Source organism: Macrobrachium rosenbergii, chromosome 6 (genome assembly GCF_040412425.1).
Source record: "Macrobrachium rosenbergii isolate ZJJX-2024 chromosome 6, ASM4041242v1, whole genome shotgun sequence".
Lineage (NCBI taxonomy): Eukaryota > Metazoa > Arthropoda > Malacostraca > Decapoda > Palaemonidae > Macrobrachium > Macrobrachium rosenbergii.
Genome location: NC_089746.1, coordinates 46,897,751 through 46,914,011, shown reverse-complemented (window position 1 = coordinate 46,914,011; position 16,261 = coordinate 46,897,751). Strand labels below are relative to the sequence as shown.

The window sequence follows — 16,261 nt, the reverse complement described above, 5'->3', positions numbered from 1 at the left end:
TAAGAAGTTTTTTTTTCTCTCTCTCTCTCTCTCTCTCTCTCTCTCTCTCTCTCTCTCTACAGCATCGCTGTTTATTTACAGACTCAACCGCTTTATTTAAAGCAAAGATTGACAAAACTCTTCATTCAGGGACATTGTACATTATGTCTCCTAATTAAGAGAGGAAATAAGGAAAACTCAATCTTGATGATTCACCCCATTTGCAAGAATGATAAATAAAGAAAGGGTAATACTTGATTATGGAGCCTGTTCCACTGCACGCAATCCCCAAACAAACTAACAAATTATAAAAAAAAAGAAACATTAAACCTTGGTACATGTTCCAAGATTTTGTTTCCAATCAAAACAAAGAACAAACAAATTGGTAACAGTCAATTACCTGAGCCTATTCCTATGTTTGTAGTCTCATTATATATGATATAAATAAAATCCTCCTGGGCCTCTGTAGGCTCATAGGGCAGGCGCTGATCTCCTGTATCTTAGGCCGACGCCAGTGGGGGACAGGTCCCAATATCTATGACACGTAGTCTCATTAAAAATGAATAAAAACAAATCCTTTCCATTCTGATACCCGTTCTCTTATTTTGGAATCCCATGAAAAAAAAAAAGACGAAGTAAGAGAAGGAATTCATTACGTATGCTCTCATCTGTAATCCCAGCACCCACTATCGTCTCCCACTTGAACAACGAGTGAGAAAGTACGTTTTTGAGACAACAATCGAGTCCTAAAAAAAAGTTACGTAACGTTTGTTTGAGAGGAGAAAGAAGCTCCGGTTTCCAGTTGAAGCTGGTAAGGTTCGGCTGATGTTATGCAAATGTATACTCACATATGAGAAGATCTAAGTTGAGAGAGAGAGAGAGAGAGAGAGAGAGAGAGAGAGAGAGAGAGAGAGAGAGAGAGTGGCATGGGCTACTGGTCGAGTTAAGTCGATGCTATCCATCAAACGCATAATAACTTTTAAGAGAGAGAGAGAGAGAGAGAGAGAGAGAGAGAGAGAGAGAGAGAGAGAGAGAGAGAGAGAGAGAGAGAGGATAGGTGGCATAGAGTTATTGGTCGGGTTTACTCGATATTATACAACTGCATAATAACATGCATGAGGAACGAAGAAGAAGAAGAAGAAGAGAGAGAGAGAGAGAGAGAGAGAGAGGTGAATGACTCAACGGGAAATTCTCAAGGAGCTGATGGGTCACCCTTGATGTGCCTCTCTCCCTTTCCCAGCAACAGTTCCACCCCCGAAGCGCACTCCTCTCTTTTCCTTCTCTTCGTCTCCTCCCTTCTTCTTACTCTGCTCCTGCATTTTCCAACCATTTATCATTTTATTCCTTCACACGCTCTTCGCCAATTCTTATGCCTTTCGCTTCTTCTCTCACTTCTCTCCTTTCCCTGTCTTCCTTACTTTCCGCTCTACCCCTTCTCTCTGCCTGTCTCTCTCTCTCTCTCTGTCTCTCAGCTACGGTCTCCACCACCCAAGAATGTAAACATACGTAAACATTACTTTTGACACTTTTGGTTTAAACATCACCCCTTTCGAACGTGAGACATCCTAACGAATCAATCATGGGTTCACAGGAACCTCCCCCTTTCCTTTGGCTGCATGCAAATGTTGGAACAAGTCTTGATTTCCTTAAGAAAAAATGAGTTATTTTTATAAGGGAGATTAATTTGTTACTCGAGAAAGTGAAGCCATGTATGACAATTTTGTTCTTCCGGACTTCAGAGACAACTACGGGGAAAATGAAAAATGAATGATACCAGCTTCTTTTATGCATAATATTTAAAAAATATAAAAGGAAGAATGACGAACACAATCCAGAAATTATCTTTCACTTCGTTTGATAGAAAGATCACATCTAATATCTAACATAAATATTAAGACTAAAAAGTACTTGCCTCAGCTCTGGCGTGTTTAACTTTTAAGTACAAAAATCTGTTAACGTTTCACAGTAATAATTTGCAAAACAAATTGTATTTTCTATTAATTCATCTTGTATTGGATTCTTTATTTTATTCATATGAATATCAACTTTCATGAAAATGACTGCCTATTAACGCACAATCATACATATGTGCTTTTACTCTCCTAATAATATTAATCCTGACATAAAAATCACCTAGGTTTAAAAAAAACTTTCTTTCGCATTGAACAAAACCACCAACAACAAAATAGACAATATGAATAAATTCTTTAAATTCATGCCAACCCCGTGTAAAAAAACACCTGAGCAGGTATTCGTATACATATAATAATTCGGTACTACCGAATATGTTACCGACACGCGAGATACCATCAGTCCTTCGGTAGGCCAGTCGATTCCGCAATATCCAATGCTCACTGAAGATTCCCAATAATCCACTGAATAACATTAAATCTATTTTCATCTTTAGAAACGCCATTGCTAACATCATCAGTCTTCCAGATCAATAAACTTAGTGTCATTATTATCTGTTTATTTATTTTTTCCTTAATATCCCACCGCCAGTTACAAAATCAACTGCTCAAGATTCCGAAATTATTCACTACAGCGTGGTTATTTGTACAGTATAGAATTTTAGAAAATCAATATATTGTTTACCTAGTTCGAAGCCTTGTATATAAACTGCACTGTCATGCAACAAATACGTTACCCGTGTAAATTTTACAACGCACAAAGCTTAAAATAGATTACTAATGCTTTAGTATATGAACATGATTTTAGCTTTCTGCGAAATTCATAATTTGATGCGCATTGTACCGGAAATATGTATACTCTGGGTGATTAACTTCACGTTAAGTGATTCTGTGTGAGTGTGTGTGTGTGTGTGTGTGCGTGTGTGTAAGTACTTCGAACTATGAATCACGAATGAAAATTTTCCACCCGGAAGGACTTTATCTGAGAAAGTTAGTGGACTCAAGAACGCCTAAGTTCTTTGTGAGATGTATTTACATCCCTGGACCACATATACATACAGGAAAGTATACGTATACATCTGCCTATACATTACACATACATACACAGGAACAAGAAAATATACTTTTAAAAACATATCTCCGTGAAATGATTGATCCAATATCCGTAACAGTCAGTCAGTCTCTCTCTCTCTCTCTCTCTCTCTCTCTCTCTCTCTCTCTCTCTCTCTCTCTCTGGGTACTAATTTGTCCAATGATCTATTAGGTGCTGGGCCGTGGTGCCTTCATTTCGCCAGGGACCACGAAGAATTCGTAAACACTGTTCGCCTCTTTACGTATGTGAGCTCACCAGGGTAATCAAATGCTGCCAATATATGATTCACTCCTACCTATCTATCTGTCTGTCTGTCTGTTTATCTATCTATCTATCTATCTATCGAAGTCTGTAAATATAAAAAAAAGGGAAATTTAATTTCTTTAGGTTATTACAAAAAATTCAATGAGTTCCAAATAATAAATTCAATGATTACGTAATCGCAATTTGGGTAAACCTTCCTCTGCTCACAGCATTTACCTCTTTCGTGATTCCTGCCCTTTTCTACGCTGTTAATCCTCTTCTTTTTCAATTTTTTACCCACGTATAAAGGAAATAAGATATTCTCTCTCTCTCTTAAAATACATATACAAATACTATACAAACTATATATATATTATATATATGTATATGTACATATATATATTATATATATACAGAGAGAGAGAGAGAGAGAGAGAGAGAGAGAGAGAGAGAGAGAGAGAGAGAGAGAGAGAGAGAGAGAGAGAGAGAAAGTTCTCATTTAATTTACACGTCCTTAAAAATATGGAAAAAGAAGAGAATCAGCGTGAAAATTGGCAGAAATTATGAATGACAACATAAAATGATTTACCCAAAAGCAATTATCAGATTTATAACATACATATACAGAAATATAGTAAAATAATTCTATATATGTATATATATATACATGTATATATATATACACTATGCATATACATATATTTCACTCAATGGCCTCTGCAATTATAACGTCGAATTATTGTATGAAAATCAGTATTCCACAGGTGTCTAAAAATGGTATGTATCTCCGTAGGGTTATTTCATCTAATGTTTTCAGTTACATTCATGTGAATGCGCCTGTCTGTAAGTACATATATATATATATATATATATATATATATATATATATATATATATATATATATATATATATATATATATATATATATATATATATATATATATATATATATATATATATATGTAGGCACGTGGACAAATATCTCTACATTGTGTGTGTGTGCAAAAGAGGACGCTTACACGCACACACGCACGCACATACACACTACACACGCCTGGTGCATCTATGGCGTGTAAGCTCATAAGTATTCGATTATTGATATATCTATGTCAGAAACGCCTCTTGGCAATAACAGTTTTTTATCTAGCATTTCAGTAGAATGATTTATTGGAGAAGCCTGGAGGTAGCCTGAGAGAGAGAGAGAGAGAGAGAGAGAGAGAGAGAGAGAGAGAGAGAGAGAGAGAGAGAGAGAGAGAGAGAGAGAATAAACATACAGGAATGTTACTGAATTAGTATTACTTTAACATGACGATTGAGGAGGTCTAAAGGTAGCTTGAGAGAGAGAGAGAGAGAGAGAGAGAGAGAGAGAGAGAGAGAGAGGAGAGAGAGAGAATATACAGGAACGTTACTGTATTAGTATCACTCTAGTATGACGGCTAATACTGAAGAGAGCAATTGTGCAGTGTTAAACTTTCCGAATTCTTGTGAGTTTAAATAAATAATTTCAAGCTTTCATAATATGTTTTTTACCATTTAAACGCCACATTAAATAAAAATCTCAGTAAACAAATATGCAAATGGTTAAATACACGAAAAATTAAATATAAATGAACAAATAAATTATTGCCAATTTTACGTCAACATAAGTGCAATAATTCACTATTATTAAGGAATTCAGTCACTGAATATCTCATTCAGTAAACCAAGCGTGCACAAATAAATAAGATAGTACTTATAAAATACATAATTACACCAATAAAATACATAAATAAATACAATAACGATACTGACACACTTTAACACTTTGCCTCCTGGCGTTCAGTCAACAGTTTCTATATACGACTTCAGAAGAACCTTAATGGGCAACTAACCTAAATTCCTGTCACTCTTCTCTTTGTTGGTCAACAAATTTTTGAGTTTCATCTTTGCCGTTTGTTCGCGCTGTTTTCTACATATCGGCAGATTTGGCGGTCTATTGTACGTCCTTGTTAAGATTGCAGTCTTAATTATAACTCTCATAATAATATTATGGTATCAATGAGCGGAAAGACACACACACACATACACACACATACATCTATATATACGCACACACAATATATGTACACACACATATATATACTGTATATATATACACATATATCTGTATATACATATACATATATAATAACGTGTGTCAGTAGTGTCATATCCAGTACTCTTGCAATGCTTGTGGAGAAATATATATTAATAAATCAATGTATTGACGCTATATTGTACTGATGTTTGCTAAAGTGGACATAACTATGCAATCTATGCTCATACCGACAAACGTCCTCAAACTCTTCCACATCCCAAGTCTCCCATACTTGCAGAAGAAAGAGTGCAAAGGGATCTCCACCCCCTCCCCCTCCCCCTCGCCCTTCCCACCGCCCTCCCCCTGGAAAAATAGGCGTGGTAAAGGTAAGAGAGCCCAAGAGATAGAAGAGGAGGTGGGACACTGATATTGATTATGCAACCGCAAGATCACACTGACACACATTGCAAGGTCTCTTTTAGGTCTTCCAAGGGTTGGCAAAAACGAGGACATTCTCTCGTTTTCGATCATGCTGAGAAGAATAAAGCAAAAGAGCAAAGGAGCTTCGATGTCATCATCAGCATTTATGGTTGTTCTGCTAACCAGCAGGACATTGGAAATTTGCTTGTTATAAGTTTAAGAATGTTCCGTTTTTCTATATGTTTATATATATATATACATATATATATATATATATATATATATATATATATATATATATATATATATATATATATATATATATATATATATATATATGTATGTATATGTATATATACATGTATATATGTATATATATAAATACTTATATATTACATATACATGTATATATATAAAATTTATATATATATATATATATATATATATATATATATATATATATATATATATATATATATGTATGTATATATACATGTATATATGTATATATATAAATACTTATATAATACATATACATGTATATATATGTATATAAAATTTATATATATATATATAAATTATATATATATATATATATATATATATATATATATATATATATATATATATATATATATATATATATATCAGATTTTGCAACGGGGGTTCAGGGAGACGGAGGAATATGAGACGGGTATTTGATAAAGTTGTTTACTATAGTATAGGCAGTAATGATTTATGATACTGGGCAACCTACGGAGTAATTTATCGTTAGAGTTGTACCTCTGTAATGCTAATAATCAATTATAGAATATCTCTGAAATTCTGAGGGTTAGCATATTTGCATATATTATGTCATTTAATCAATATTCCATTTACGACTGAAATGTCGTACTTCGATTTCACCATTCACAAACCAATCCAAGGATGTCAGATAATTGCTGTATATTTGAAATGTGATGTACATAACGCGTAGATTCTGTTATCTGTTACTGTATTTACCTTGATTCGTGTTTTCTGAATAATTTTGATAGTTATAGGGACTGCTGGACGAATCTGAAATTTCTAAATTGTCAAGATTTCAAAAAATATACGAACAATGAAAATTTCAACGAAGTTCTCAAAACCATCGCATTCAGTAGTACCGTAAGGGAAAGTAAGGAATAAAAAATAAGTAAGAACAGTACAAGGATGAACATAAAATAAAATCGACATTTTCGAAAAATAAAAAAAAATCTCAGAGTAGTAATCTATTTTCATCAGCGGAAAGGAGATACATCAAAGAAGCCCTTGAGTTTGAGATTAATGAACCAGTAACGATTATATCTAGAAATAAGCAGATTTGCCTCTAGGAACGCTAAAATAATGAGGAAATTCATGTAATGGGAAATTTCTCTTTCTCTTAAGACCAGAGGCCCCACCGTTGCCATGGTTACCACGAAGTGGCGAGGGTGACAGTCTTCATGGCAACGATAACCTTATGGCCTTCCAGGATGTTTTGCAACCTTAGCTGACTCCAGAATGAGATTAACAACACGAACGATTTTCGTTGCTGCATTGTATATGTGTAAATATAATATAGACACACATACACACACATATATACAGATATATATATATATATATATATATATATATATATATATATATATATATATATATATATATATATAATAATATATATGTAAGTATATATATATATATATATATATATATATATATATATATATATATATATATATACATACCATTTAACATCGTATTCATTTTGTTATTGGAAAATTTAAACTCCACAAGATCAATGCATTTCTCAATTATAAATCCCCTGGGTAAATTATATATAAAAGTATATTATATATATATATATATATATATATATATATATATATATATATATATATATATATATATATAGTGTGTGTACATAACTGCACATTGTTATTATAGTGCGTCACTTTTTCCAACTCTGTTATAATGTTGAGAGAGAGAGAGAGAGAGAGAGAGAGAGAGAGAGAGAGAGAGAGAGAGAGAGAGAGAGAGAGAGAGAGAGAGAGAGCTAATGTAATGTTGGAACAAGAAAAATTCTACAGCAATATATCACCAATAAAACATATAAAAAACAAACTGATACAAACTTGAACATCTACAGTATTATCACACTGTAAATGATTAAATCCTATCTTGGAGGTGAAAAACAAATAAATAAATCACTAAATAAGTAAATAGATAAATAAATGGGAAAAGAAAACTGTCCTCTGAAACACAGAATCCTCTTGAAGGATGATGAACTGTAATAGACTTCGAGAGTTTAATTGGAGACCTTCATAAGCATTTAAGACGTTAGGACTCTCTCTCTCTCTCTCTCTCTCTCCAAATATAATGATCCTTGCACTGTATTGATGAATTTTACGACAATTTTATAATGATCGTTGCAATGTATTAATGCTTTTTACGACAGTTTTATGTTTTCTTTTGCATTTAAACGACAGTTTTTTTTTCTGCATTGCATCCGCGCTTTAAACGACAGTCTTATATTGATCCTTACACTGTAATAATGCTTTATGCGACAGTTTTATAATGACCCTTACACTGTAATAATGCTTTTTACGAGTTTTGTAATGATCCTTAAACTGTAATAATGATTTTTACGAGTTTTACAATGATCCTGGCACTATGTTAATATTTTTTACGACAGTTTTATAATGATTTTTGCACTGCATTAGCGCTTTTAACGATAGTTTTATACTGACCCTTACAGTGCAATAATGCTTTATACGACAGTTTTATAATGATCCTTACACTGAAAAAATGCTTTTTACGAATTTTATAATGACCCTTAAACTGTAAGAATGCTTTTTACGACAGTTTTATAATGATCCTTGCATTTTATTAATGTTTTTTTGCGATAGTTTTATGATCCTTGAAGTGTATTAGTGCTTATAACGACAGCTTTATAACGATCCTTGCACTGCATTAATTCTTTTTACGATAGTTTTATAATTACCCTTACACTATTGATACTTTTTACGACAGTTTTATAATGACACCTTACACTGTATTAATGCTTTTTACGACAGTTTTTTAATGATCATTGCACTGTATTAATTCTTTTTACGACAGTTTTATAATGACCCTTACACCGTAATAATAATTTTTACGACAGTTTTATAGTGATCCTTGTATTTTATTAATGCTTTTCACGAGTTTTATAATGATGATCCTTGCACTATAATAATTCTTGACGACAGTTTTATAATGACCCTTACACTGTATTAATGCTTTTTACGACAGTTATATAATGATCCTTTCATTGTATTAATGCTTTTTACGAGCTTTATAATGACCCTTACACTGTATTAATGCATTTTACGATAGTTTTTAAATGATCATTGCACTGTATTAATGCTTTTACGACAGTTTCCGATGTTCGAATGCAGCGTGAAATTTTTACTGGTTTATTTTTTACCGATTCATTTTCTTTTGTTAACCTAGAATACTTGTAATTCGTCTCTCTAAAGAAGGCTGTGTTCACATTACGGTCTTGAAAGTCCATCTGAAATTCAACAAGCACTTTGTTAATTTTTGTATGTATTTAAAGTTTTCCTATTGATAGTGAATGTTGACATGCATTCTAATGCAGCTGGGGCATTAAGATACTCTTTCCTGATAGCCATTTTCAGCCAGTATGAGTATACTCAACTCGCTTTATAGCAAGAAAATGCACTTTTCTGCCCTAATCTTGAGCATCTTAAAATAGGATGTCAAGCCTGACGTAGGGTGTGCTTTCTGTGACCACGAATTTACCAATCATATGCATTCAACATTTAACAAAGTGACAACCTATGAAAATATGTAGATACGACAAGAAAGACACACACACACACACACACACACACACACACACACACACATATATATATATATATATATATATATATATATATATATATATATATATATATATATATATATATAATATATATTAAAATAAATACTATACCACAGCAAGGGCACGTGATATTCCAGTGAGTTCAGTGGCGTCTGTGAAAACGAGCAAAATATTCCCTTGGCCTAATTTCTGCGAGCAAGAAGCCTTTTAAAGGTTAGGTAACTGGGGCTTAGCAAAAACACAAATCAACTTTACAAAAAAAAAAATTAGACCAAAAATTATCCGATTTTGCATTACACAGTTTTGACATGTAAATTTGTATTAAAAACTTAGACTTCATATATTTTGCAACAATGTATATATGTATGTATATATATATATATATATATATATATATATATATATATATATATATATATATATATATATGAAGATAAAAGGGCATATATATATATATATATATATATATATATATATATATATATATATATATATATATATATATATATGTGTGTGTGTGTGTGTGTGTGTGTGTGTGTGTGTGTGCATGTGCATGTGTAGAACAAAGTAAAAATGAAGAAAAGAAAGTAACGAGAAACCCACGATAAGAAAAAATAGCTGACGACAGCAAAGTTAGTTCTAGAAAATATATATGCATACAATTATATTCATGTTGTATACACAAATTTAGAGGCAAATACAATGATATATATATATATATATGTATATATACATATGTATATGACTTACATATACGTGATTCATAAGTACATATATGTACACATCTATCTACCTAACTCTCTAAACATCAAATAAGCAATAATTCAAAACGGCTAATTAAAAAAAAAAAGTTCCGAAAAACAGAGGAAAGAAAAACAGTTGAGGATTTAAAAGAATTCTATTAGTAACAACCACAAGAAACTCCCGCGGAGGTCTCTTCTGTTAACAGGCCCCTTCACCGAACCCTGTGGCAGGTATGTTAGTAAGGCTTCCTAAAACCTAATAAACACTCATACCCGAAATCACGTGGTTCCAGCAACAAAGGGAAGCAGAAGTATGGAGTAGGGTTCGATGGGGATGAAAGTCTGGTAGTTAAAGAAATTTAATGCAAATTTTTATTGTTCTTATTTCATTTTGTAATAAAACAGATCTGCGAAGTTGAGGTCGTTGACGAGTCTTTCCCTGGGACGAGGCTGGTATGGACGGGATGGAAGTCTGGCAGTTAAAGACATTTAATGTAAATTTCTATTGTTTTATTTCATTTTGTAACAAACAGATCTGCAAAGATTAAGGTCATTGACGTGTCTTAAGCTGGAATGAGGATCAAGGGTTGTAAGTGAACACTGGTTTCGAAGTGGATTTGGGTGGGGGCGGGGGCGGGTTTCTCCTCTCTTTTAACTTTTGAAGACACTGGTGTCGCAATAACCACGGTCATCGTTCCCATGGGCACCTAGGGTTTAACTGCATCTCTTGAGCTCTCTAATTCTCTGGAAAGTCTTACTGAGTGAATGAAAGGTGTGTGGGCACATAAAAATCCATCAATTTAAATCACGTTGACCACCTTACAATACTTAATGATAAACTGTTAACCCTTTCAGAGTTCTTTGGTGCAATGCGTGAAAATTTTAGTTGCAATAAATGTCCCTCCAAGTGAAGCATGAACAGAATATTCTTCTGAATGACCTATCAATGTTACAGGCCAAAGTATCCGTATCACGACATGAAAAGTAAATAAAAACCTCAAGGTAATTGTTAACCGTAGGTTAGGAAAAATCATTACAAAAGCCATTCAAATGCTCATTGTTCCTAGTCCGTACATCGGCAGTTATTTAAAGGGATTTTGACAGAGCCTGTACCTCGCCATGAGATAGGAAGTCACAAGTTCTTTCTAAATATTTATAGCTATATTCTTGCAGGCCATCGATTTCTAACTAAGAGAGAGAGAGAGAGAGAGAGAGAGAGAGAGAGAGAGAGAGAGAGAGAGAGAGAGAGAGAGACAGAGAGTTTTGATAAAAGGCAAAGATGTTTACTTTCTGCTTTCGTTAATTTATGGTACTTGATAAAAAATCATACGGCAAATAATGAAAAATGAGAAACTGGAATATATGAAATTTTCACATCAAACCAAATGAATCTAGTAACTATGTAATGTAAATGTGAAAGTGAGTTTCTCTTTGTTATGTTAAGATTTAGTTTCTGTTACTTCAAGGTCTTTTGAGCATTCATTCAGTCAATGCCTGTTTTTGGTATAGTTATTAATCATTAATCTGTGTTTAATAGGACGATAATTAATACCCTAATTGGCTTGCTAACTGTCCTTTGAGAGATTATAAAAAAAAAAATAGAAAAGCCCATGTGTCCTTAATCAACGTCGCGATCTTCTCAAACACCCAGTATGTTCCTGTTTATCATTTTATTTGCAGCTAACAGTAAGGTACCTGGCCCAAGAGGGGCTTCATGCTGCTACTGAAAAGTAATTAGCCAGTTCTGTTGATGGGAATAGATCTCACCTCAGGTCACCATTAATTTTACCAAGAGAGACCTTCTACGCCCTTGACTGACCTACTTCGGTGCCATGAAGCCTTACAGTGGACTGCTCATCGATGGAATTGTGCTACTTGGCGTATTCAGGGCAATCAACAGCAAGATGCCACAAACTGAAAGTTACATGTCTTTGAAGCCTAACCATGTATTAAAAGATTTATGTTGATGTTCGGGGATGTGGAAGGTAGAACAACGAATTATCATCAACTACTATTTTGCGACATTCATGTGTAGTGGGGATGGAAACGCCGAGGAAATATAACCGAACTGACAACTTCACGGACGCTCGGTGCTTCCTTCCTCGACGCCGTCGGTATAAGAGCAGGATTAAGAAGACCCTGGGCGATAGTCGTCCAGCTCGTCTGTCTGAAGGAGGACGTTTGTGAGAGCGTTCAGAAGGAAACATTCCTGGCGAAGACTGAGTAGCAACACTCACCCCAACATCCTCGTCACGTCACCAGCACCTACCTCTCCCTCTTAACAGAAGCTTTCCTCAAGATGGGAGCGGAGGAACCCGAAAAGAATGATGCTGGCCAGAAGGGTGAGGGGGAGAAGAAAGGGACCTCCCCCTTCGCCAAGAAAATGATGAAGATGATGACGGTCATGGCGTACATTTCTGGCGTCTCAGGAGCTGGGTTCCTGCTTTCTCTCTACTACATCATTTTCTGGGACCCCAACATTCAAGGGGTGCGCCCCCCTGGGTACCTGAAGACCGGAGAGATGGTAGGATTACCCCAGGCACGCGTTGCTTCCATGCCCCAGGCCCTGGTGGCAGATCCTCCTTCAGATCACAGGAGAATGTCTAGGGAATATATGGAGGCCTACTTCAGAAATCTCACTGCCGATACAGGTATTTCCACAATCACACGATGCTGCTGATTACCATAGTTACCTTCTGTAGAATGTATACTACACATATAGTTGTATTTAGAGCAACAAATGATGCTTATGTAGAAATTATCCTCAGGTTCTGAGGTCATGATTTACATACAGGTACAAACGATTCGTCAGTTAGTCCCATTTTAGACGTATCTCTGCTCGTACAGCATTATACTCAGCTGGATCGTTGGTGGCCTTTAAACCCTAACCAAAAAAGAGATAACTCTTGGTGTATGAATTATCTGTTCAAGAACTGAGATTTCATGCAAAAGCATAATACCTTGTGCAAGAGTCATGTTACGGAAAGCTTCGTCAAGATTTAAGTGAATTAGCTGCTAGAGTCTTAGTCTAAAACCTCCATCTCATCAGTCTCAACGGGCTTACTTTTCACTATATTATCCTAATTCTACACTGTGATCTGTGATCTCCTTTCTTATCATTTAACCTTATTACTTTGTTATCTGGTCTCACTTTTATCATGCGACCTATTTACATGCCCTCGCGCCCTATTTTGCTGTCTGCTTAGGCTACGGCGTAAATTCCCACAAGGTGTGTGTGTGTGTGTGTGTGTGTGTGTGTGTGTGTTTGTGTGTGGGTGGTGGTGGTGGTGGTGAGCTGGGGGGGGGGATGGATCTTCTTGACCTATAACCGATAAGTAAGGAGTATAACGCATAAGCCCAAATTATGCTTTCAGTTACCTTCTTGAGTTGAGCTCGCCTGAAAGCATATCTTTAGTGAAAGAAATTGTTTGTAGAAAATGAAGGAGTTCAAAGTTTATAATTTTCTTGATTACTGTTTTCTGTCTTGTTGATTCTGAATTTTAAACCTGGAAAGAAAAATTAAAAAAACTGACAGACAAACACGAGATTTTCAGGTCTGAATTTGCTTAAAAAAAGATTATTTTCTTATCCTTTTCTCATCGGTCTGTACTTAACATTATCTGCCCCTTAGTTTGGTATTTCGGTAGACCACTCACACAGAATTTCACTGAAGTCACTGATGGATTATGTCACCACATAATTTCGATTAAAACTTACTGAGAATATGCATTTAATCTAACTGAAGGTCAGCACGGGGTCATCGTTTCGTGGTGCGTGCGAGCGACAGCCATCGTTCTCGCGCATGCGTCAATGTCTGAGAGCGCACATGCGTGCACGCATGCGCGGACCCATACGTTAAGGAATTTTACGTAAAGCTGAGCTCGGAGGTCTGAGACACGGCTAGGAAGCCTGTCAAATGTGATCACCAGAGTGATGTGTCTATGGCTTCTGTCACCGAGATCAGCCCTCACCAGCATGTCAGAACTGTAGGTTATACTCACTGGTTTCAGGCGTATATTTACTAGTTTTGGAATAACTATGTCGTTTTAAGGTATTCTGCTGAATACCTTCGTGAATTAAGGCGAGGAAACTACGTATGATCTATATTCACTGGTTTTAGAATAATTTTCTTGTTTCAAGGTATTCCACTGAATACCTTCATGAAGTAAGGCGAAGAATTATGATCTATATTCACTGGTTTTAGAATAATTATCTTTTTTTAAGGTAACTTGTTGAATCCCTTCATGAACCACGTATGCTCTTCAATGAAAACCGTAGTTAAGTTCTCACAATCTTGTGAAAATGATATCCTACTCATTTGTAAAAATAGTTTGTTTTCCGATATGCTGCTGAAGGTGTTTGTTATTTAATCATTACAGACTTCAAGGTATTGGACGAATATAACAAAGGTATGTGAGATCTGGATTTGGATTTATAATGGGCAAATTAGATTATAAAACTCAAAATTACAAATACCTCGTCTCAGGAAAATAGATGTACTAGTACCTCTGAACGTGTGCAAAATAACAACAACAACAATAATAATAATAATAATAATAATAATAATAATAATAATAATAATAAATAATAATAATAATAATAATAAAGTGACTGCAAATCTTCTTCACAATCCCGTGAATATGTTTATAATATACAAAATCCACATTTATGTAAAGTACTGTATTTACAAATAATAAAATGAATTCCAGGAGCTTTCGAGAGCCTGCTCAGCTACCTTCTTCAGCTAAAGAAGGGAGCTGAGCAGGCTCTCGAAAGCTCCTGGAATTCATTTTATTATTTGTAAATACAGTACTTTACATAAATGTGGATTTTGTATATAATAAAGTGACTTATATGACATGGAAAAGGTTTTTATTTCCAGCACCCATCAAATGATGTATTTACTTAGAATGCATTTAGAATCTATAAGCAGGTGGGAAGACTCAAAATTTGACGTCCAGGTAAAAAATAATCAGGCAAGAATGATATTTTGGAATATATATATATGCGCACACATATGTATGCATTAATGTATGTGTATGTATTGTGCGCACGCTCGCACGCCTATGCTGGGGACACAGTTTGTAAAATGAAAATTAACATTTGTCATAAGATCCCGATAAGAAACAGATCAAGTCGGCTCAGGTCTATCTGCAAATGTCCAACATCTTTTATCAAATATTAGGAACGAAACGTCATGTGACAATTTTCTCTGACAGACGGGGAACGATATAACAGAAGTTTCTCTCCCCCGTCTCCATGTTTAGGAGTTAGCAGGCATATTTTTCCCTGACCAAAACATGTAAACACGTAATCTGCCGTCTCTTCTACGGGAATATTTACGAAACAGATACGACAGAGTGGCCTTTGAGAGCTGGTTTGAGATAGCACATTACTCGTTAGGAATTATCTGAGAGGGTCATATAACGTTTGTCAGTTCATAACAAGCTGCTAATTGAAAAAGAGAGAGAGAGAGAGAGAGAGAGAGAGAGAGAGAGAGAGAGAGAGAGAGAGAGAGAGAGAGAGAGAGAGATAACATCAACCCAAGGACTATGGCGATTAGTTTGCACTGGGAGAAAACGTTAAAATAAAAATCACAACACTTACTCTTGAAGGTCCATCACAAACAACTTCCTCAAGGTTCTTTCCCCACAACTTCTTGCAAAGTTTTTCCCTAACTTCTCAGGGGCCGTCGCCTATCTATAGGCATACACAGGAATGCCTGTTGCCGGGGGCCGAAAAATCGTTCCTTGCATAAGTATTTCCATTTTGTTTTCGTTTTTGCATTTTATTTTTGGCAAATGCTCTTACTTGTTAACTTAAGAAAACCTTCGTTTATTGTCGGTCGACTTCCATCAGAAATCAGGTCATTAAAAAATAAATATAATGAAAAACACAATTAAAGATAAAAGTCACCAAGTGTTACG

At 34.9% G+C, this 16,261-nt stretch overlaps 1 protein-coding gene across 2 annotated transcripts in view; it reads left to right on the top strand.

The window, feature by feature from the left end:
* The window catches only part of LOC136839510 (uncharacterized), a 49,731-nt gene that overhangs the window by 29,517 nt on the left and 3,953 nt on the right, over nt 1-16,261 (top strand). Inside the window, exon 1 of one of the 2 annotated variants that reach the window (XM_067105684.1) lies at nt 12,475-12,985. The exons of the other annotated variant lie outside the window; for it this stretch is intronic. Coding sequence (XP_066961785.1) covers nt 12,634-12,985 — 352 coding nt within the window. The 5' untranslated portion in view covers nt 12,475-12,633. Of the gene's footprint in view, nt 1-12,474; nt 12,986-16,261 lie in introns of those variants that run through there. 2 annotated transcript variants of the gene reach the window in all.